The 22844-nt window shown below is 39.9% G+C and overlaps 1 protein-coding gene across 6 annotated transcripts in view; it reads right to left on the bottom strand.

Moving 5' to 3' along the window:
- The window catches only part of MAST4 (microtubule associated serine/threonine kinase family member 4), a 505205-nt gene that overhangs the window by 40702 nt on the left and 441659 nt on the right, over positions 1-22844 (bottom strand). For all 6 annotated transcript variants that reach the window (XM_036408807.2, XM_045571483.1, XM_045571484.1 and 3 more), the window contains 5 exons: positions 21774-21983; positions 16226-16327; positions 13696-13828; positions 8545-8612; positions 6207-6292 (listed from right to left, as the gene is read on the bottom strand). In XM_036408807.2, the coding sequence (XP_036264700.1) occupies positions 6207-6292; positions 8545-8612; positions 13696-13828; positions 16226-16327; positions 21774-21983 (599 nt within the window). The remainder of the gene's footprint in view (positions 1-6206; positions 6293-8544; positions 8613-13695; positions 13829-16225; positions 16328-21773; positions 21984-22844) is intronic.

Here is a 22844-nt window from a genome sequence, read left to right as displayed (position 1 = left end):
GAAGGAAGGAAAAGTCTCCAGAGTGGGCTATTTTCCAATAGCTACCTGATGTTGTCAGTTCCACAAACAAAACAAAATCCAATACAGAAGTCAGAACATGAAAGAATTAACAAAAGCACATACAGATCACGAGAGCAAGATCCTTCCTGACATTAGAAACCTGTTAGGCATTTTTCCTCCCGACTACAGAAAATATCTCTTATGTGATACCCTTGGAATCTACAACAGGACCATAACTTTTTAGAGTAATAGGCTTCCCACTAGAGAGATCTTTACCTCCCAGATAAATGAAGAGTGTATAACAGGTCAACTAATGATGTTTGGCAGCAAAGAATTGTATATTTACTCACTGCAAACCTTGGCATGAGAAACACCTGTGCCTGGTTCAACAGGAAACGCATTTCCCAACGCAAAAAGGAGCCAATAATACACTGACTTCTGCCCCATCCAACCTCTAGCCGAGGTGTCAGGCAACTTTATGGTAAAATTGGTAGGCTGCATTGAATCGGTGCCAACAGCCTCACTAAAATACTCTATAGGAGGGACTGATGGACTTTCCACATATTCCACGACCTTGCACTGGACTCCCTGAGGTTTGAACGTTGTAGGAAAAAGAAATAATTAGGAGGAGTCTTACTAGTAAAACCCCACCTGGAAATGACGAGCAATGAGGAAGAGGCTTTGAGCCAAATCCTTTTCTCATTAGCTTCTCCTCACGTGTCATTGTGGGAGCACAGACTTGAACTCCCAGGTTAGGTAATGCTCAGATAGGTAATAATTTACCAAAAGAGCCATCACTTGTTAGAATTGTGTAATAGGTTTCATGAGGCTACCCTGCAACAAATGCAATGATCAAATAAGTCGTAATTTATCTAAAAGCAATCAATCACAGCACGGTATATCCAATGGTCTGCCTCCTGAAACAAGGGGTCATCTGATCTGAGGTGCATTTTCCACTACTTATTTTCACTGTCAGTGAAATGAATATAGGGGAACTAAGACACCCTATGTTCTTGCTTAGGCCATACAACAGGGTGGTCCACTGACATGAATCTTAAGTATATTCCATTTCAGTTTAATCAAAATTCACATTTCCCCCTTAATTGTTCAACCAGGAAATCATTTTTCTTTCAAGTATGTGTATCTCTATTTTTGTCTTCTCTTTGTATCCATCTTTTCCTTTCATTCACAAAATCACACTTTATTTTGGTCTCTGTTTAAACATTACTTTTTTTTTCTTTACACAGAAGCTGGCTCACTAGGTGCTCATGCTTCCCCCGTGGGCTAGGACCACATCAGGGTGCTCCCAAACCCAGGCTCCCAATAGCTGGGCTGACTTTCACACCAGTTTTTCTGGCTAGGCTTGATATCATGATTAACTAATGTAAAAAAATATTTGGATGGATGAAACAGGAGGATGAGAAGGAAAAGCATCACTGTTTATAAGAAAACTATAGAGGCATGGTGCACAAAATTCGTGCACTGAGGGGGGTTGTCCCTCAGCCCGGCCTGGGCCCCCTCACAGTCTGGGGGATGTCTGCCTGCCAGCTTGTGGCTGGATGGCCTTCTGCTGCTGCACGGCCTGCTGCATGAGCTTCAGCAGCTGCTGCATGTGCACAGGCTGGGCCACCCCGGTCCATCCTGTGAATACCATTGAGTGGGTGAGTCAAGCATGGAGGCAGGTTCACCCTGAGTTCCCTGTGCTTCCCTGAGTCACTGAGTTTTTCAGACTGATTGCCTTCTACAGAGAATGGCACTGGGATCGGGCCTAAGCCGGCAGTCGGACATCCCTCTCGCAGTCTGGCAGGTGGCCAGGGAGGAGCCCAAACTGAGGCCAGGCATTGCTTTGCTCATGCTCATCTTGGCCTGCTGTGCCTGCTGCCACTGCTAGGTAATGATGCCTTGGAGTCAGGAGAGGCTCCCTCCATGGCAGCTGCATTTGCCAGCTGTGAGCCTGGCTTCTGGCCAAGCTGCACTCCTCCTGTGGGAGTGCACTGACCACCAGCGGGCAGCTCCTGCATTGAGCGTCTTCCCCCTGGTGGTCAGTGCACATCACAGCGACCAATTATTCTGCCTAATGATTGCTTAAGGCTTTTATTATATGGGTTAAATAGAATGTTTTGGAAAGAGAGTTACTAAATATAATTCCTATTGCTTTAGTATGGGTGAAAAGATTTCCGAAATTAAGAAAATAATAAAAATCTAGGTTCTTACATTCAGTTTGCTTCAAGTTCTTCATCTTTAAAGAAGTTTAAGTTGGAAAAAAGAAGTAACGTATAAGTGTGTTTATAGTGACTGTCATAAAAAAAACCTTAATATCAAAAGACTAGTAAATTCACACATATTTAGGTTAAGTTAAAATGTTTAAAATACATGTCATTTATTAATGATTTCCTACTTTGATAAACTTTTTAGTTAACCAACCCACTACTCATTCTTTCTAAATCAGATTAAAGGCTCTTCTTTTTTGACTACTGATTGAATAAAATAAAAATCCAAAGAAAACCTGATCTTCGCCTACACAGATGCTGGGAGCAGGACAGACAGATGCATGGCTGCCTAGGAAATAACTTGGCCTTCCCTTCGATGTAAGACAAGCACCAGTAAACAAACGCTGCCACGAAGAGTTGTTTTTGAAATAGTTAATGAAATTTGGAAATCAAAATGTTAAAAGAAAGATAGCATCCTTATATTATCACTTGCCTATCCAGGAGAGTAATTGGAATAGAGCTTACTTTCCACCTCTCCTTTCAATATTTAATTCTGAGCAGGCTTTGGTGCTGAGGACCCAAACATGTGACATCACTAACTCCACTGCTGGCCTCTCAGAAGGCTGCTATTTTGATTTCCTGTCAAGCATCACCATTTCTTCCATGAGTAACTGTTCAGCAGTGTGTCTGAGAGCAACAGGGAGCAGAGGAAGAAGAATGGAGGTGTACACAATTTTATGAAAGAGCAGAAGAGAGTGCTGCCTCAGGCTCCACTTAACGGCCATCCAGACAAGGTTTTTGGTGGAACTGTGTGAAAAATGGCTGCAACCTTTCTTCTCAGATTTTGAGTTCATAACATTTGGTTTGACTTTCTGCTTTCCCTTGCTAGGATGTGCTTAAAATGATCAGCTAATCCTTAGGAAATGGACCTAAACCAAGTGAAATTAATCCTTTAGGCAGCTTGAGCTAACTCTGCCTCAGGACACACGTATCTTGATCAAGTTGCAAAAGTCAACTAGACTTCTTAATTAGAATTTCTTTTGTCTTATGTTCTTCATTTTTACGTGTCTGTACTGCTTTAGGATGATTATTTCTTAGTGCTGACATTTGTTTATTTAATAATAATCGATGTCTTTCACATACACCTTTCTGGTTAATCAAGGCTCCAACTCTACTTTAAGTAAGAAGAAAGAGAGGAGAGAGAGAGAGAGAGAGAGAGAGAGAGAGAGAGAGAGAGAGAGAGAGAGAGAGAGAGATTGATTGAAAAAGAGAACAAAGAGAGTCAGATAGTAATCAATAGACAGATAATCTAATAGTGTTAAGCAGAGCTGTAAATCTCCCTAGATGATAACACTGGAGTGAAGTGATTCAGCCCCACACCCCTTTGCTTTCTGGCCAAGGTAGTTTTCTTTGAAAAGGCTGCATCTCTCTTTTACTACACTGACCTCCCTGTGAAATAGGAAAATTTAAGGGTGGGAAGTGATGTAGAAAGCAGGGATGCCTGGGGCCTGGGTTCTCTCTGGGCCAAGCTCCGCGCCACCCGTGCAGAACTGAGGTGTGTGTGGGGGGGTGGAATCAGATGCTGACAGGATCTGGAGCAGAATGAATCCATCCTATCAGGAGTGTGAATGTCTGATGCGTATAAAATTATTCCTGAATCCGAGAGCCTAGGGCGTAAGTCTGTACACGCAATGCTGCACGTGGGAATGGGAGTGGAGGTGCTGGAGGAAAGCTGAGAGGAAAGGCTGCGGGGGAGAGTGTAAGGCAATGAGGCACTTGTCACAGGGCACATCTCCTGTCCTTGGAGGTTAAAAGAGAACTGTGTCAAAGCTAGAAGGAAAGCAAAGTGGGGGAGAAACGTGCTTTTCAAGTTTAGTGTTTTTTACTCTTTAGAATTTTCAGTCAATTTTATGCTTTCACTTTATAAACATTCAAAGTTATAATTTACAAACCCAAGTGCAAGTGCTCAACTGAAGACTTCGACACCACAATTAAGATGACCAGAACCACCTGAATCCCTTCTCTCTAGCCTGCACAAAAACACTTCATGTCCGGAAACAGCTCTGCGTGGGGTCAGTGCCCATGACCTTGCCCCAGTCCCTCCTGCCCCGGCCAAGAGGAAGTAACATCAACTGCCCACAGGCTCCTGTGGGAGACAACATAGATCAGGAAACAGGATGACGCGGCACACACTGAGCATTGGCTTTCTACTAAGTAACCACACTGACAAGAAGGGATGTTTAATTTCCAGTCAGGCAGTCAAGCTGTTAAACAGAGAAGGAAATCAGATGCTTATCAAATTAGCAAGTTGGTTTTATGATATGAATTGTCACTAAGCAGGATGCTGAAAAAACCACAACGTGTTTTAGCACAACATGTAGTAAGAAGCTCCTCCTAATGAGAGGATTAGTTCTCAATACAACCGGTTCTCAAAATCAGTGTCACTGTGAGTCACTGACGTGAACGCAACACTGTCAAAGTGGTGTCTACCAAAACCTCCCTCTGAGGATCCACTTGTTAAGCAGCCAGAGAAGCCTGCAATCAGCACTTTGACTGGGTGGACCAATGGGCATAGCTCTATTCAAATTCAAATGATAAATAACTATTACTTAAAGAAAATCTGTCAAAATGTAATGAGAGATTAAATCTGAGAAGAGCCAAAGAGAAAAGAAAGTTTTTTGTTGTTGCTGTTGTGTTTGTTTTTATATTTTATTGACTTATTAGAGAGAGGGATAGAGAGTTAGAAACATCGACGAGAGAGAATCATTGATCAGCAGCCTCCTGCATATCCCCCATTGGGGATGTGCCCGCAATCATGGTACATGCCCTTGACCGGAATCGAACCCGGGAACCTTCAGTCCGCAGGCCAATGCTCTATCCACCAAACTGGTTTTGACGGAAAGAAAGTTTTAGTTGATTGAGAGAGGCTCCTACAGGCAGCTTGTGAGCACATTAATGACTTGGCCTGCATCCTGGGTGTTTACTGATTTATAGCTTGTTTAACTTCTTGTATATTCCCACCATTCCCCAAAGTGTGATATACCTCATCTACTATACAGGGATTTAACTGCACTACAAATGAGTTTACTCAACCAATTAGAACTCCAAATACTGCTAAGATCTATGCCCACGTTACATAAAAACGGTGCTTCACAGATCATATTATTCCAGAATTCCACTGCCAATTAAACGTAGCAGTGCTCAAACCATCAACCCATTAAATCAAAGTCCAGCCTTCTCCCCAATGAAGTACAAAATCCTAATAGGGTCCCCAAAACTAAAATAATAAACAAAACCCACAAATAACTGCATGCTAAAATAATCTTCTTAAGTTTCAATGAGATTCTTGAAGGACAGAAAGTATCCAAAAACAAACAAACCTCACAAGAGAGCATTTATAAGCCACATCAGGAAATATGCCACTTGACATATCCTGAAAGCAAATCAGTGAAGCATAGGAAAGACCACAAATATTTTTTTTCACTAAGTTAATGGTGTGGAAAATATTAGAGGTAAAAAAAAAAAAAATGTAAGGAGAAACATCCCTTGTGGCACAACAAAAATCACTTTTATCTCGTCTGCTCATGTATGTGATAAATGGCAATAAATATCTAGGAGATTGTTTATTGCTTTCCATATACAGATGGAACTGGGATTAATACTAATTAAACTAGAGTTCTTGGGCCATCTAAAATGGATCAGGGCATAGTTTGTGTATTAATTACTCTTTTAAACTATTTATTAGAAACTCAGAAGGATCATGTCACTTTTGAATTCATCCTTTTTGATCCTCTAAAATAACTCTCAGGCTGCCTGATATGTTTTCTGATGAAGTGTCCAGTAAAAAATGATTTTTGCTACATATTATACCTATCAATGAATAAGCAGTGATGTAAAAACTAAAGTCCCTATAAACATCTATTTGTCATAAGCTAAAGGTGAAGAATATGTACTTTAGTGTGTTAAAATACAACAGAGTTTTCTTTAATTACTCACCCATAGGCTCCATTACTAATCAACTTGATCGTTTCAAAATCACTTTCCCGAGGTTTCCTTCGAAGTTTCAAGGAAGCATTTGAGCTCTTGGAAACAAAATATAGAAGTTAAAAAATAGTTGAGAATTCAAGAAAATAGCCAAATCAGTAATATATTAATTACATGCTCTGTTGTTAAATATTTTGAAGAGCCGTATTCTAGCACAGGAACCTGAAGGACAGCTTCAAAGATCAATTTTCTAGAGTAGTATCTAAGTTTCACTTAAGTGCACCACATTTCCAGGAGCTGAAGGCATTAAGTTTTTGAAAATTCCCAATTTTATTTCACCTCTATTAACTATTCAGGTTAGCCTTGTCATAGTCTTTTAAAGTTTGAGATTTAAGTTCCTTCTGGCTTCAGTTGGCCAGGAAAGAACTAGGCTAGAGTGGCTGTCCTTGGGCCGCAGATGCTGTGTCTTCTCTGTCCCCGACCAGAGCACAGCTATTTCATTTCTGTGGCAGCCTTTCTTGCTTGGAAAAGGTAGTCGGCAACCAATGGGACACCCAAACATAGAATGTCTGCCTCTCTTTAACTCCATACCATAAATCTGGCCATAGTTTAACCTCAGTGTTCAGAAAGAGAGCTCTTCACACTTTAAGTTCAAAGGATAAGAACAAAAAAAGTGCTGTTAAAAATTGTTTTCTCATACTCCATGTATTCTTAGCATAGAGAGGGTGTTACCAGCCCCTTTGCTCCTACTGTGGAACCCAGAATTCCTTTCCTATAATCTAAGAAACACCAGCCTCCCCCATTGAAAGCTGTCATCGCTGACCCTGTCATCCACTCATTTTTGCAAGACTTGGATACTCATCTTCTCACCTATCTTTCTGCCCACATTCTCTCACCATCTAGATGCCTTCAATGTCTACACAGATAACTCACATAACATCCTGGCCTCTGGGCTACTTGACCTCCTCAACTCAAACGACCAACTCTCTCCTCTATCTTCCCATGGCCTCTGGCCACAGGACCTGGATCTAGCCATCACCTGCCAATGCTTCACATCAGAAAGTATAATTCAAGACTGGGCCAACCTGTCTCCTTAACTCTTCCCTACTTGAAAGTGGCCTCATGATGACAATGGATGACTCCCACGTCATCCGGACGACTCCCTAAAACGCCCCCTCCAAGTGCCAAAAGATACTACACCCTGTACATAGCTGCTAGTTTGATAGCTCTTGGATGTCTCAAAGGGACTTCAATTTCAACACATTCAAAATCATGACAGTTATAATGAAATAAACAAAAAGGGCTAACATTCATTTAACATTGACTAAGTGCTGCTGTCCTAACCATTTTACATAAACTACCTCCTTTAAACTTTTCTATCTATTCTGAAGAAAAACAAACACACACACACACACACACACACACACACACACACACACACAAAACCCTGAGGCACAGAGGGAACCCACAGTTAGTAAGAGGTGGAGCCAGGTTTCAAATCATGTAGTATGACTCCAGAACCTTGATTCTTAGGTTACATGGCTGCCCCTCTTTCCTGATCACCTCAGCCTGCTCCACCTGATTCCTCTTCTGATGCTCAAACTTAGGGAGAGCAGCAGAGCATCCGGGACCTCTCACCTGTGTGCTGCATCAGTCTCTTCCCTGGCTTCCCAATGTTACCCCTGCCTGCTCCTTGTAATCAATGTGATTTCTTTCAAGATGGAACTCAGATTGGGTCATCTCCCTGTGACCCCCCTCTATCCCACATACCCATATATTTCCTCCAAAATGCAATCACTTCCCATTGTTTTAAAAGAAAAAATTGACAAAGATGAACAAGGACTTCCGAGTCCATTTTGAACCAACCTCCCCAGTCTCTGCCGTGTCCCTTGCTCTTAGTCCTCAGCTTCACTTTGCTCCCTTGCGTCAGTCTTTGCCTGTGGTGTTCCCTCGTCCCGCTATGTTCCCTCTGCCCTTTCCCATCCTAGTAACATCTCACATCTCAAGCGCAAGTGTCTTTTGGGACTGTCAAGACTAAGGTAAATCTCTTCACGTTATGTTCTAGTAGCACATGGCCCTTTTTCTTCATAGATTTCCTTCAAGTTTATCATTTTAACTGTTTTTGCATATTTCTTTGTATTTTATTATCTCCCAGTAATGAATGCATCACTTCACTGGAAGCAAAAACCCTTCTTTTTGAAAGGAGGGGCTAAAATTTCATGCCTAGTGCCTTACACATGGAATGCACAATAAATATTTGTTGAACAAATAAAGTAATTAACACATCCCAAGTCTCCAGATGTCATAACCAGAAAAACTAACATCATATTTCATCAAGAAAGATACTTACACTCACTGATTCATCTGTTTCCGGTGTTTCTGCTGTCCCACTACTATAGTTTCCCAACTGAGCCATTTCTAAGTGAAAACAAACAGTAAAGTTTAAGAAAAATAGGGCAATTGCATTTAGGCAAGAATACATGCTGAAACAATGGGAAAAATAATTTTTCCAATGTGAAAAAGAAAGAAAAATGTACTCTATGTCTTAATGAATCCATAGAAAAATCTTCAAAATGGCAAGAGCCATCAACTGACATTTGAAAATTGTTCATGACAAGTCTTTCCCTGGAAGCTCATTTCTCTCTTATTTTTTTTTTTAATCATCTGTATATTGCATTGTGTGTTCACCATCCCAAGTCAAGTCTTCAATCACCACACTATTGTCTGTGTCATTAAGTGTTGTTTACTTTTATTTTTTCTGAATCCCTTCACCTTTTTCAATCCGCTTCCCAACCCCTCCCCTGACAACTGCCAGTCTGTTCTCTGTATCTGAGTCTGTTTCAATTTTGTTGGTTAGTTTATTTTGTTCATTAGATTCCACATATGAGTGAAATCATAGGTTCTTGTCTTTCTCTGACTGCCTTATTTCACTTAGCATAATATTCTCCAGGTTCACCCACGCTGTCACAAAGGGTAAGTTTTCCTTCTTTTTTCCTGGCCAACTAGTATTCCATTGTGTAAATGTACCACAGCTATTTTATACACTCATCTACTGATGGGCACTTGGGGTGCTATTAAAAATGCTGCTGCTATGAACAAAGGGGTTCGTATAGTTTTTCAAATCAGTATTTCAGGTTTCTTCAGGTGTATTCCTAAAAGTAGGATCACTGGGTCATAAAACAGTATCATTTTTAATTTTTTGAATAAATTCCATACTGCTTTCCACATTAGTTGCACCAGCCTGCATTCCCATCAGCAGTGTACTAGGGTTTCCTTTTCTCCACATCCTTGCCAACACATGTTGTTTGTTGATTTATTGATGCGAGCCATTCTGACAGGTGTGAGGAGATATCTCATTGTTGTTTTGACTTGCATTTCCGGATGATTAGTGATGTTGAGAATTTTCCCATGTCTATTGGCCGTCTGTATGTCCTCTTTGGAGAAGTGTCTTTTCAGGTCTTTCACGCATTAATTGGATTGGGGTGTGTGTGTGTGTGTGTTTAGTGTTGAGTTTTATAAGTTCTTTATAAGTTTGGAATATTAATCTTTATCATATGTATCACTGGCAAATATATTTTCCCACTCAGTGGGTTCTCTTTTCATTTTTTTGATGATTTCCTTTGCTTGGCAAAAACTTTTTAGTTTGATGTAGTTCCATGGAGCCTCACTTCTTATGAACACCTAGACTCAGGTACCTTAGAGCTGGGCCTTTGCTTTAGCTAGCAGGATTCACTGCCTAACACAACCACCATGGCTTAGGACCGGTTTGGGGGCCAACGACTGAGATTATTTATAATCAGACATCCAAAAGAGGCAAGTCTTCCCAGGCTCTGACAGGCATCAAAGAAGCACTGACTAAGCTCAGAGGTGATTCTCAAGTTGTAGTTAGCATCCCTTCTTCCATTCCTTCATGTCCACTAAGAGAGAGAGAGCTCCTAGTACACTAAGAATTTGCAGTTTGTCAGAGAGAAAATACTAAGTGGTTAAGAGGGACTTGGGGATGCAAAGATGTCGGTTACCACCACTATCAACCTTATTAATGACCTTCTAACCTCAGGGACTTTCTCTGTAAGATGGCAACAGTACTATATATAGACCCCTACGTTCATGACAGCATTGTTTTTAATAGCACCCCAAGTGTCCATCAGTAGATGAGCTTTTTATGAGTATTACTTTTATGATAATACATGTGAAGCTCTTAGAATGTTGACTAACAAAAATTAAGTGCTCACTGACTGTTGATGGTCATTTAATATTACTGAGTATATTATATAATTTATCCTGGGCTGGATACCACATTTTTGACACCAGCTTATTACCATAGTAGTCTAGTTAAAAGAGACAAAGGTGCAGAAGCCGGTTTGGCTCAGTGGTGGAGCGTCAGTCTGTGGACTGAAGAGTCCCAGGTTCAATTCTGGTCATGGGCATGTACATTGGTTGCAGGCGCATCCCCGGTGGGGGGTGTGCAAGAGGCAGCTGGTCGATGTTTCTCTTTCATCGATGTTACTAGCTCTCTGTCTCTCTCCCTTCCTCTCTGTAAAAAGTCAATAAAAATATATTTAAAAAAAAAAAAGAGAGACAAAGGTGTTACCATGGTGGACTAATTAAAAGAGACAAAGTTGTCTAGTTATTCAACCTACACTGGGATACAACCATGAAGACTCAAATCTAATTCAGTTTACTATTCATTTAGATTTTTATACTTAAAAAGCATGTTTTATTAAAAAAAAGAAGATGAAAGAATTTTCTCCCAAACTTTGGTAGCGGTTATCTCTGTGTGGTAGGATCACAGGTAATTTGCATTTTCTAATATTATTTTTCAAACTTGAACATGTATAATAAAAAGTTTCAGTTTTTAGTTATATATTTTTCTATGCATCTAAAATTATTTCTTAGGCTCTTATTTCATAAATTTATGTTCTTATAAATATAATTACCTTTTTTGGTGGAAAGATTACACATAAAGATATGAAGCAAAACAACAGTGAAATGTTGCCTCTGGATAAAAATAAACTCCAGATTTGACAATAACTGGAGACTGACACTCACTTTCTCAGTTTCCCTGTAGGGAAAGTTTAAGAATAAAAATGAGTTCTCAGTACAAAGTGTATGCTTTCCTGGTGTCATTCAAATGCCGTCAACATCCTATGTGACTAGCATTTCAGATTTATGAACAAGGAGGTGAACTAAAATGTATTCAGTTGGAGGGGCTTTCCAGGAAAGAGGTGATAGTAATATGGTTTAAATAAAATGGTAGCAGCAGCTCACATTTATTCAGCATTACTATCTCTTGGGTCCAGAGATAAACTCATGTAACCCTGAAAACAATTCTCTGAATAGGCACCACTCTGACCCCATTTTTATGAAAAGAACACCAAGGCACAAACAGGCTCATTAGCATGTTCAAGGTCACACAGCCTGCAATGCTGGCTGCCAGGGCCAGTTCTGGGCAGGCCCACTCCAGACCCTCACTCCGCACATCAAAGGTCAGACTTCAGGTATATTAGTATAGACAAGAAGGGGAAGCAAATGTGGATTAGTTCATTTTAATCACATTCTGAGTGATTAAAAAAAAAATAAAAACTATCCTCAGATATGCATCAAGAAAATTGTGTCAAGAGTTAAAAAAAACAAAACACACACACAACAATTCTTATGGATCAATTTGTATTACTGAACTCAAAACTGGTCAATGATCACTATTAATTTTTTAGGCTTTGTGAAGGTATACAAATGGGCCTGAGATTATATACCCAGCAACGAGGAGCCCACAATGCTATTTACTGCTCTTCAGCTGAGAAAACTGAAGAGCTCTGAGCCTACAATTCCAGGGCTGACACAGACAACTTCTCCAGCGTGAAGAGTCACTATAATCAACTTTGACAGCCTCCCCCACTCCAATTATTGTCATAAAAAAACAAATTAAAAAATGGTTCTGTTTTAAATAGAATTTCTGCTAAATAACTATTATCTGGGAAACACATATTATTTGTAAGCAGTGGGTAGTAATGGGATGGAACCAAGAGTCAGCTTTTGAAGCAGGAACCTGAGGCATCATTTTGTAATGCCTGAAGAGATTTTTAAAACTCATCTAAATACCATTAAACATCTGCCCTTTTTATTTCATTGATTTAAACCATTTCTGAAGACTCATGATTCAAAAAGGTAAAGATGGTAATTTAAAAGCCACAGGGGAAATCTCTCCTCGGGGAATGCTTCAGAGCGGCAGCCACCCGTCTCTGATAAGTGCTGAGTCTGTCATGGCACTGCTGTCAGTACAGTATTCATTTTCCTGGTGTTATCTCCCAGGAATGTGTGCATCATTTCCCTGGAAGCAAAGACCCCGACGGCCGTAAGTGCAAACAAAGCAGGGCCACAAGAGGAGCAGGACGGAGAGCAGCAAGGTCCCTGGTTGCTGATGGACAGATGTCTGTGCTCAGTTACCTTCATCACAAACAATTTAGCATGACAAACCCTGTTTGCAAAGTCCAGGTAATGAACCTGGAAGACGATGTTGAATGAAGGAGTCTGTGATTGTGAGTCATTTTAGACAGTGTATAACCTAAATGTTTCAAACGACAATCCCAAACAATAAAGATCAGGAAAAGGTAGGGAATTATTGCCCCCTATCTGAGTTTCAAAAAATTGCAAAGAGGATGCTTCCTCTTCTTTGTATTTAATAGCATTAGGCCTGTATTTTTTATTTGAATCAATCATAAATCCTTATGTAAGCTTTAAAAAACACCCCCTGGCTCTCTTTTATATTACTATTAATTCAGGTCTTTTGGGGACAAGTAAGCAAACTGTATCTACCAACACTGTTCCTGACTTGAAGCAATCTATCATCAGTTAGCTTAATCCCAAATTACTCTAAATTTAAATGTCACTTTTATATTAGTTATAATTAATTTATTTAGCAACATTTTCAAGATTAAAAGCACCCTTGAGAAGAACCCAACTGAGCTTTGCAAGAGAGAAAAATACTTGGAAAGACTGAAATCTAACCTCCTGGGACTTGGGCACTGTCAAGCCAACAGGCCACGAGGATTTCAGGGCGGGCCCCGTACCCTAGGTCATTGGTCAGCAAACTCATTAATCAACAGAGCCAAATATCAACAGTACAAAGATTGAAATTGCTTTTGAGAGCTAAATTTTTAAACTTAAACTATATAGGTAGGTACATTGTTATTAACTTAATTAGGGTACTCCTAAGCTGGCCTTTGCTAAAAACTCAAGGAGCCGCATGTGGCTCGCGAGCCATAGTTTGCCAACCACTGCCCTAGGTAAACACAAAGGAATGGGGCATGCTCACTTGCTCCTCAAGGCTCAACTTGTACCTGTTTCCTTCAATTAGTCCCCAAATTTGGACTTTTCAATAGATAGAGCCAAAACTTGAGGGGGGGGGGGGGTGGGAAAAAAAAGGGAAAGATTTGTCATTAAGTTCTTCCTTGAGGTCATAGTGCATAAGCAAGTGGAAGGTCAGCCCCACCAGGGTACTCACCTTCCAGGGGGTCCTTGTTGAGTCCCAGCTGGCTAATGATGTACCTGGGAATGTCCGTTTTAATGCCCTGCCCTTCTTTTGCATGGCCTTCTGCTGCTTCCAGCAGGTAGTAAAACTCTTCAGGGTCAAATTCCTAGCAGAAGACAAACACAGATGGACACTTCTTTGAGTCAAAACTGTTTAAGATTTTATCACAAAAGTCCCATCCACAAGTAATTGCTAGGTGTACATGGGTGTGGATTATTTATGCAGAAAGGAGGCAAATGGCTTTAAAAAGTCTATAATTCTCCCTTCATATTCAAAGACTATTCATTTTTTCTGAGACAATACATTTGTATACTTGGTAATCCAGATAAAATAACCATTCCCAATGTCCTTGTATTGCAACTTTGAAGGTACTATCTCCACTTTTAAGATATCTATCTTACTGAAATTTTTAATTGTGCCTCTTTAGCAAAGTTTTAAAATCTGGGAATCTCTTCCAAAAGATCCAGTTTCTCTCTCTCCACAAAGAGCCACACACCAAACGAGTAATGTTAGAACATACTTTGTCAAAAGTTTTGCCAGAAACTCCCTTAGTACAGGGGTGTCCAAAGATATTAGGAGGAAAAAGTTCAAAATTATCACTTTTTATCAGTAAACTCTAAAATTAAGTCATTAACATTCATATACTGTGAAAGAAAAATGCAGTTAGTATTACCTCTGCCTATTTTTAAAAACCGGTAGCACATTTTTCCTATGTATTTTTACTTCCCTTGGTGTCTGTGGTGTCTAGCACATAGTCAAAAGCTTTAGAATCACATCCCTCTAGAAGGATTTATGTGCTATAAACAATATGCTCCCAGATTTAAAGCACAGTTGCTATTTTCAGTTATACTTCCTAGATTTTTTTCCCTCCAGAATTTTTCCTAATTTGATTAATGTCCCAAAAGCATGCAACTTTGGAATCTCAGGATTTCACCTGACAATTACTTAGAGTTTCTAAGATAAATGGTGATCAAAGAAAGAAACTAAAACGAGAAAGTTAATAAGAAAAATAATAAATAAAGGCCATATTAAAAAAGCTTTCTGCAAATGGAATAAAGCCAAACCAACGTAGACACTGGATGCCTTAGAGAGACCTAAGACATTGACAGATAAGACCACTGGTGAGAGCCACTGACAGAGAAGACCACTGGTGAGAGACACATCCCTAAAATTTAGAAACTCCAGTCTCGGCTGGACTTTAAACAGTCCTGAAAGCAACATTTTAAAATCTACTTATGCATTCACTTTATTCACTTAAGGCTATGCCTTTACTCTCTCTCTCTTTTGATTAGGAGTGATTCCTGCAAAAGATTCACTTCCTTTTTAAGGCCAGATCTTCTCTGAGCCTATCTGTAGCTGTCCAGAGAAATGAGTTTTAATGCTCAATAGTATCTCCCCCCAAATTAAATCACTGCAGGAGGTATACACACGTGGTACACAAGGTTCACCAGGAGAATGAATAACAAGTCTTGCTTCTACCCACATCTGCCAGTCACACAATCTCCTCCTCTCCTGAGGCATCAGTCTCTTGGCGCCTTTATCTTTCCCAAGACCACTCAGTGCCAAGTGGTCCTTTTGCTTCTGTGGCTCCAAGGCTCCTGGCAACCGATGGAGAGGCCTCCTCTACAATTCCCCAACCTTTCTCAAGGTTTCTCCTCTGTCACATCTCACTCTGCATTTGTATATATTAATGGGGCTGTGAACATGTCACTATTATAAAAAGGTATGAATGTTGGTGTCTGTGTGGTGGTGGTGAGGGTATGTATAATTCTGAAAAGTTGTATTGTATACAGTTATAAAATGTTTTAATGGCTAATTCAATTAACAGTTCTTGTTCATAGTATTCTAAGCTCTTTTGAAAACCATTCTTATGTCCAAAGCTTTATATTTGTTCAGTGTTTCATAAAAATCTCAATGAGAATTACATAAAATAAAACAGAAGTTTTAAAACAGAAAAATAATTACTGACCAAAAAACCCCAAAAAACAGCCTGATAAAATGAACTCATCTCCAAGTCATGTCTTCAGATCTGGATGAGGCCCTATTGTGTTCTCCCATATGGGCTGCTGACCAGAACACATTTCTAACATGCTGAATTTTAACAAACAAATAATAATTACAACCACAGCTTACCGTACATCATGCCTCTGATTTCTGTCTCTCTGCATCTGGGCAACGCCCAAAAAGTGAGGCACAGCAAGAGTTTAAATCAGCAGCAACAGAGTAGTTACAAGGAGATAAGGTGGGGCATATGTTTCATGTTCAGCTCTTAAGTTTGGTCAGAATGTGATGTGACTATCACTTCATATAGCACAAGTCCTAGAATTCTTACTGAGAGCCAGAAAACAAACCACACATGGATGGCATCGGAAACGTTCACAATTATAGTTCCCACGGACTCTATTGAGCCCTGGTCTTTGGAGCCAAAGGGAATTGGAGCTGAGGGTCATGGCTTTTCCACAGTTAACAATCAATAATGGAGTCACCTCTAGGGGCAACTTACCAGGCACTCCAGTAACCGAGCGGGGCGGGCGATCACAATCAGGATCTTCCGGACTAGTTGTTTAATGAAAGCCAACTCACTGCTTTCTGACCGTTCGTGAGCCTATGGCAAGAATGATGATACAGAGTTGCTCCATTACACAGAAAAGAAATTCAGCAAAGTATGCTAATTAGATAATTGCAAATATTCAAACATTAAGCGATTTAGAAAATACTTTTAAAAGATTGATAAGCGGACATTAGCTCTACATAAATGGACACTATTAAACTTCTATATTTCCAAAATGGCTCTATTAGCTAAATTTTAATTGCAAACCTTTGATTAATTCTCTCTGTTAAAAATCAAATGTTAGGGCCCCTGATGTGAACCATGAATGAAGGAGACATTAAAAGTTTACGACACATTAAGTCTGTGGTATAAGTAGAGTGGGCAGCTGCCAAGGAATCTGATTTTCCAGATGTAACATCTTATGTGTAGGAAACAGCTAACAGAGTGAATGAAGGACCATTTTTCCAACCCAGACAATGGGTATTTAACACATTCACAAAAGACATTTTACATATATACAATATACATTAGTTATTTCATAACATGTACAAAGTGTGCATTTCTTTTTTCCAGTGTTAGGTGGATAATGTTTAAACTTGGATACATACATATGATTTCGATTTCACTTACTGAATAAATAGTAGCTAGGCATGGAACTCAATAAAATTTAACTGACTTAAAGTCTTTTAAAATTTTATTATGCATGTTGCCTACATGTGCAGTCTATGCACAACAAATAGCCTGAGGACAAAACTCCGTTTATTTAGAAGCATTTTAATTTTCAGTGCCATTTTCTTGAAGAAATGAGGTAAATCTGTATCCAAGGAGACCTCAAATGAAAGTTTAAGAAGTTTAAATGTAAACTTCTATGCATGTTTACTTTTATGCTTTTTTTAATTTAAAATTTTTATGATTTACTTTTCTCTAAGGATTAAAAATCAAGGTGATGCTGGTACAACAGAATATAATTGCACATGGTAATAAGTATTTAAAAATCATTACTAAAGGTGCTTTATTCTGACAAGAATCAGCCTTCCCATAGAAAGAATTGGTTATATTTGAAAATGGGTCTATTTAGCAGTAATATGATTACTGAATTTAAACCACCAATTCAAAGGCAAGTTTCTAAAATGTAGATACAAATAAAATGTAGATACAAAAATCATATACCAGCAAAACAAAACAGCTAACATTTTTAAAAAAAATGACCATTGGTGAATAATGTTAGAATAGAATGTGTTCAAAGCAAACCAACTAGTAACTATAACTATAGGTCCTGGTAACCAGCAAGACTGCTGCAACATACATAAGGAGATATACATAATATTTAATCTATCTTTAAGTGTTCTTTCCAATTTTTGTTTTATAATAAAAAGATATAGAGGAGTACCAAAAAATGTGGTTATATGTCTTCTTTATAGTTTACCCTTAAGATAAAATAAAATATCCTCACCTAACTTTTTTAAAAATATATTTTTATTGATTTCAGAGAGGAAGAAAAGGGGAGAGAGAAAACCATCATTGATGAGAGATAACCACAGATTGGTTGCTTCCTGCATGCCCATACTGGGGATTGAGCTCACAACCTGGACATATGCCCTGATTGGGAATGGGACCGTGACTTCCTGGTTGACAGGTAGACTCAACCACTTGAGCCACACCGGCCGGGCCCCATCTAACTTTTTAAAAATTATATATTTTTATTGACTTCAGAGAGGAAGGGGGAGGGAGAGAGAGTTAGAAACATCAATTGATCGTCTGCCTCCTGCCTGCCCTCTCCTGGGGATTGAGCTCGCAACCCAGGCATGTGCCCTTTACTGGAATCAAGGATCCTTCACAGTCTGCAGGTCGACGTTCTATATCCACTGAGGCAAACCAGCTGGGGCCTCCACCTAACTTTTTTTCTGATAATTTGGGCTAGATATTGTAATAATTACTAATTTATAAAACTAGAAATGCAAAAAAAAAAATCTAAAAAGTCTGCATGTTTTGTTAGTCTCTTCAAAGAGAAATAAGAATTCTATATCTTAAGAATTTTTTAAAATATTCAGTTTAGATTACACAAATTCCATTTTAAAAACTATAATAATTATCCATTTATTTTATTCTTACTTCTCAGAATTATTAGCCATAATAAGACCAAAATATACAATGGGTTATATTAACTCAGATAATATTTTATCTCCCAACATTATTGAGGAGGAATGGGGAAGCTTCGTTAAAATAGTTCCAATCAGAACCATACACACAGCATGAGAAGAAGAATATATTCTTGGCTGCCAACGACAAGCTCCAATGCTCACCGATACCTGTGTTTATATTTTAAGTGTTGGCCACTGTAAAAAATACTGAGAGCCTTATTTGAGGGCAGGTTATAGCTTCCTATGTATTTCATTTTTTTTGGCTAAGTACACCTAAGTGGGGGGGGGGGGGGGGGACAGAATGGAGACATAAAAGCATTTATCAGGAACTGACCTAGATGTCAGTACTTTAAAAGGCATCAGTTAAATCAAGCTACCCAAACCTAGGGAGACCTGGTTTGGGTATGCAAGAGAATGACAATGGGAAAAGTGGCTGGGAGACAAGCCAAGCGGGCACACAATGTCACAGCTGGGAACTGACAGCAGTGCATTGTGGGGAAGGCAGAGCAAGTCCCCACAATTCTGCTTTATCCAAAAAGGGTACGTTCCCCTGTGACCTTTTAGCGCCAAACTCTGAAAGGACATTGTGAATGCGATTGTGAAGATAGCTCTGATTTTCACAAAAGGACTGAAGGAAATGTTTATCTGCAAAGATAAATAAGAAGACATTCTTATTCAGACCCAACAATGCCCTTTATGCCACAAGTACACATGCTTCTCTGCCCCCAAAAAGAAATTTCTCTAAAAATCACCATTTGTTTATTTATTATTGGTCCATTCCAATGATTTCTAAAACCCTAGGACTTTTTAATTGCCATGAACAATCTGTCAGGTCTCTCATACAGAAACAAAATTAAGTGCAAGATTTCAGTGTAAGTAGTTTTTTTGTATTGATTGTACCCTTTTTTGGGGAATGTCCATGATGGAAGGAAAAGCAGGACTAAGCTAGTAATTATAGAATTCAGAAAGAGTATCTTGCAGAGGCCTCTTCAGTTTAGAAAGGCTCTGTTAAACAAATATAATTTTTAAGGTATTTTCCAGAAGTTGACTTAATTAAAAGGAAGAGCAGAATTAGGTTACCTGACAACAGATCAGAACGGATGGGATATTTTGGCATGCATACAAACGCACCCTCCTATTCCCACCTGCCTCCCTCCCAGTTACTGAGGAGCCAAGTAAACATCAGGCACGGGGCCAGGTGCCAGGAAGTTCAAGATGATTTGAGGGTGATCTTGGCCCTCAAAGAGCCCATGGCATGCTGGGACAAAACAGATCAATCCAGAGTATCGTGGTTAAATGTATTGAGATGAGGAGTGTGACACAGGCCAGTTATGGTTTTTACTTGTAGGCAGAATAGAGCCACTAAAGGATGTTAGATATATGTTCTTGCAGTTGCACAGAAGCATGAATTTGAAGGGTTAGGGATAGAAGGGGGCAGACCAGTGAGGATGAGGGCCTGAGCCTGGTAATAGAAGAGGAGGGAGGATTTGAACTTATATCAGTGACTTTAGTGAGAGTGCGTCAGAAACCAGTTATTCTGCACATGTGGACTGAGCCCTCCCCTGCTTCACACCTTATCCTAGGTCCATAGTCGGCAAACTGCGGCTCATAAGCCACATGTGGCTCTTTGGCCCTTTGAGTGTGGCTCCTCCACAAAATACCACAGCCTGGGTGAGTCTATTTTGAAGAAGTGGCATTAGAAGAAGTTTAAGTTTTAAAAATTTGTCTCTCTTGCCGAAACCGGTTTGGCTCAATGGATAGAGCGTCGGCTTAGGGACTGAAAGGTCCCAGGTTCGATTCCGGTCAAGGGCATGTACCTTGGTTGCGGGCACATCCCCAGTAGGGGGTATGCAAGAGGCAGCTGATCGATGATTCTCTCTCATCGATGTTTCTAACTCTCTATCTCTCTCTCTCTTCCTCTCTGTATAAAATCAATAAAATATATTTTAAAAAAATTTGTCTCTCAAAAGAAATTTCAATGGTTGTACTGTTGATATTTGGCTCTGTTGACTAATGAGTTTGCCGACCACTGTCCTAGGTGAATAGAACAGACAGCATCTCTGCCTACACAGACATGATGTCCTAGTGCAGTGCTACTCAAATGGTGGCCTGAAGACTGGGACCAGTCCATGAGCCCTTATCAGTCTATGATGAGAGAAGCGCAATGACTGAGAATAAGCAACCCTTACAGCAATTCTACACGCTGGGACCCAAATGCATGATCATCTGTCTGTAAATTAACTTTCATTTTAATTTACAGGAGAATTGGTCCATATCAAATTGGAAATCAACACCAAAAATAAAAAAGAAAATAAAACAATGTATTCATCCCCAAAGTCAGTCTGAGAAACACTGCCTTAGTGGTTGCAATAAGTTGGAATGTGAGAAATGGGAACAGAGATGAGAAAACTCAGTTGGGAGATTAGGATGGGAAAAGGAATAAAATAATTGCTGCTACCCAAAGAGGGATCTTCTCATCTTGCCACAACTAAATTCTGTGGGGGCAAGGACAGATGAATTTCTAGATAGCTAAGATGCTAATATTTTCCTTCGGCTTCATGCAATTATTCGCATATTCATACTTACAGGAAACCATCTTCGATTTTGTTTACATAGGCATAATTTATTCCCTATGAGATACAGAAATACAATATACACTACTCTACAGGCTAAATAGGTTTTCCTTGTAGGCTGTGGCTTATCAATTTCAATCAGAATAGCAACATTAAGCAGTAATTCCATTCCACCCTGCACACTCCCTTCCGGTCCTGGGGATTATCAGGAGTGGGGCCTGCAGGAGTTAGACCTAGACAAGCCCCGTGTTTACCTATCATTTCGGAAATTGGATATTTCGTTAGAAGAAGAACTGACACTAATGAAAATCTAAGTCGCCATTTACCGCCCAATACCACATGCAGGTTAATTAATAGGACACAACAGCCTGGAAGAAGGCAACAATTTTCCATTTAGCTTTTCCAGATATTAGAGCTAGATAGCATCATCAAATAACACACATGCACTCAGGCAATTTATAATGCTATAGCTAAGGGATGGGGGGAATCGTTGCTTCAAAATCCTTCACAATCCACTTATCCTGGAGCCATGAGCTGTTGGGTCCCAAGGTTCCTGTAAAGGTTATTACATTAACTTTCTATTACTATAAATGAGGACCGGAACCCATTTATGGCAAGTAGCAATCAGGTGGTATTTTGTTCCCCCTGCTTCATTTTTGCTTCCTTGAATATGAACTCCATCGCACGGTTAAAACTTGTTAAGCAAATGCTCTTATAAAAATGTTTCCCCCCTCCCAGGGGAAAGGCAAAATAAGTCAGCAAATCTATACACCATGCGGTCCTTACCTCCTGTAGCAATTTATCTAATTTATGCTGCAATTCAAGGAAGTATCGGGACGTGATGAGGCCCTGGTGGGATTTATCCAAGCAATCTCGCGCCAGCTCAATAATCTGGTGGTGAGTGAAACTGAGCACCCCATCTGCCAGGGGGAGCACGTGGTCCGGGGAGTAGCTGGTGATGATTTCCTTCAGACGGTCTTCCATCTGCGCAGTGGCCTGTTTAGAGGAGATGTGCACATACAGATGTAACAAGGACACGCACATCTGGACAATTCGATCATCGCGCTTTTCTTGCATTTTCAGAGACTTCCTTACGCTTTTAAATATGATTCTGGAAATTAAATTTGAAAGAAGCCTCGTTTCTGAATGATACTACACTGGTGCACACGTCACTATATATTCCTCAAAGCTCGTGGAATGTACAGCACGGAGGTGAACCCTGATGTAAAGAAAGGGCTTTGGGTGATGGTGATGTATCCTTGCAGGCTCATCCACTGTCACAGAGGGGCTACTTTGGTGGGGGATATTGATGAGAATATCATCATGTGTGGGTTGATGTATCCTTGCAGGCTCATCCACTGTCACCGAGGGGCTACTTTGGTGGGGGATATTGATGAGAATATCATCATGTGTGGGTCAGGGAGTATTTGGGAACTCTGTACTTTCTGCTCAATTTTGCAGTGAACTGAAAATTGCTCTTTAAAAAAAAAACAAACAGTTTATTTGGAGGGGAAAAAAGAAGTCACACCCTGTGGATGAAAGATTTGAGGTACGGAAGGAAAACGGAACAACCAGGGCAATAATTACTTTTTTCCTATGCCCTATCAAATGTAAAATGGTCCATGCAAACTTCTCCTCAGGTAACTTACTCTCCGTGAAATGTTATGTTTTCATTTCAGATCTTCAGTTCTGTTAAAGACACTGTCAAAAGTATCGAATGGCTCTGTTTCTCCCTATTCCACCATTGGGGCTGTCATTGGGGCCCCACAGGGCAGGCCAAGTGTGTACCAGGAACCAGCATCTTACACCTCCTTGATCCTTTCCTCAGAAAGCTGCCAGACATGTGCAAAAGGCCCA

This window comes from Pipistrellus kuhlii, unplaced genomic scaffold, assembly GCF_014108245.1.
Source record: "Pipistrellus kuhlii isolate mPipKuh1 unplaced genomic scaffold, mPipKuh1.p scaffold_m20_p_4, whole genome shotgun sequence".
NCBI lineage: Eukaryota > Metazoa > Chordata > Mammalia > Chiroptera > Vespertilionidae > Pipistrellus > Pipistrellus kuhlii.
Note: the sequence above shows the minus strand (reverse complement) of the source record. Positions and strands in the feature narration are given on the sequence as shown.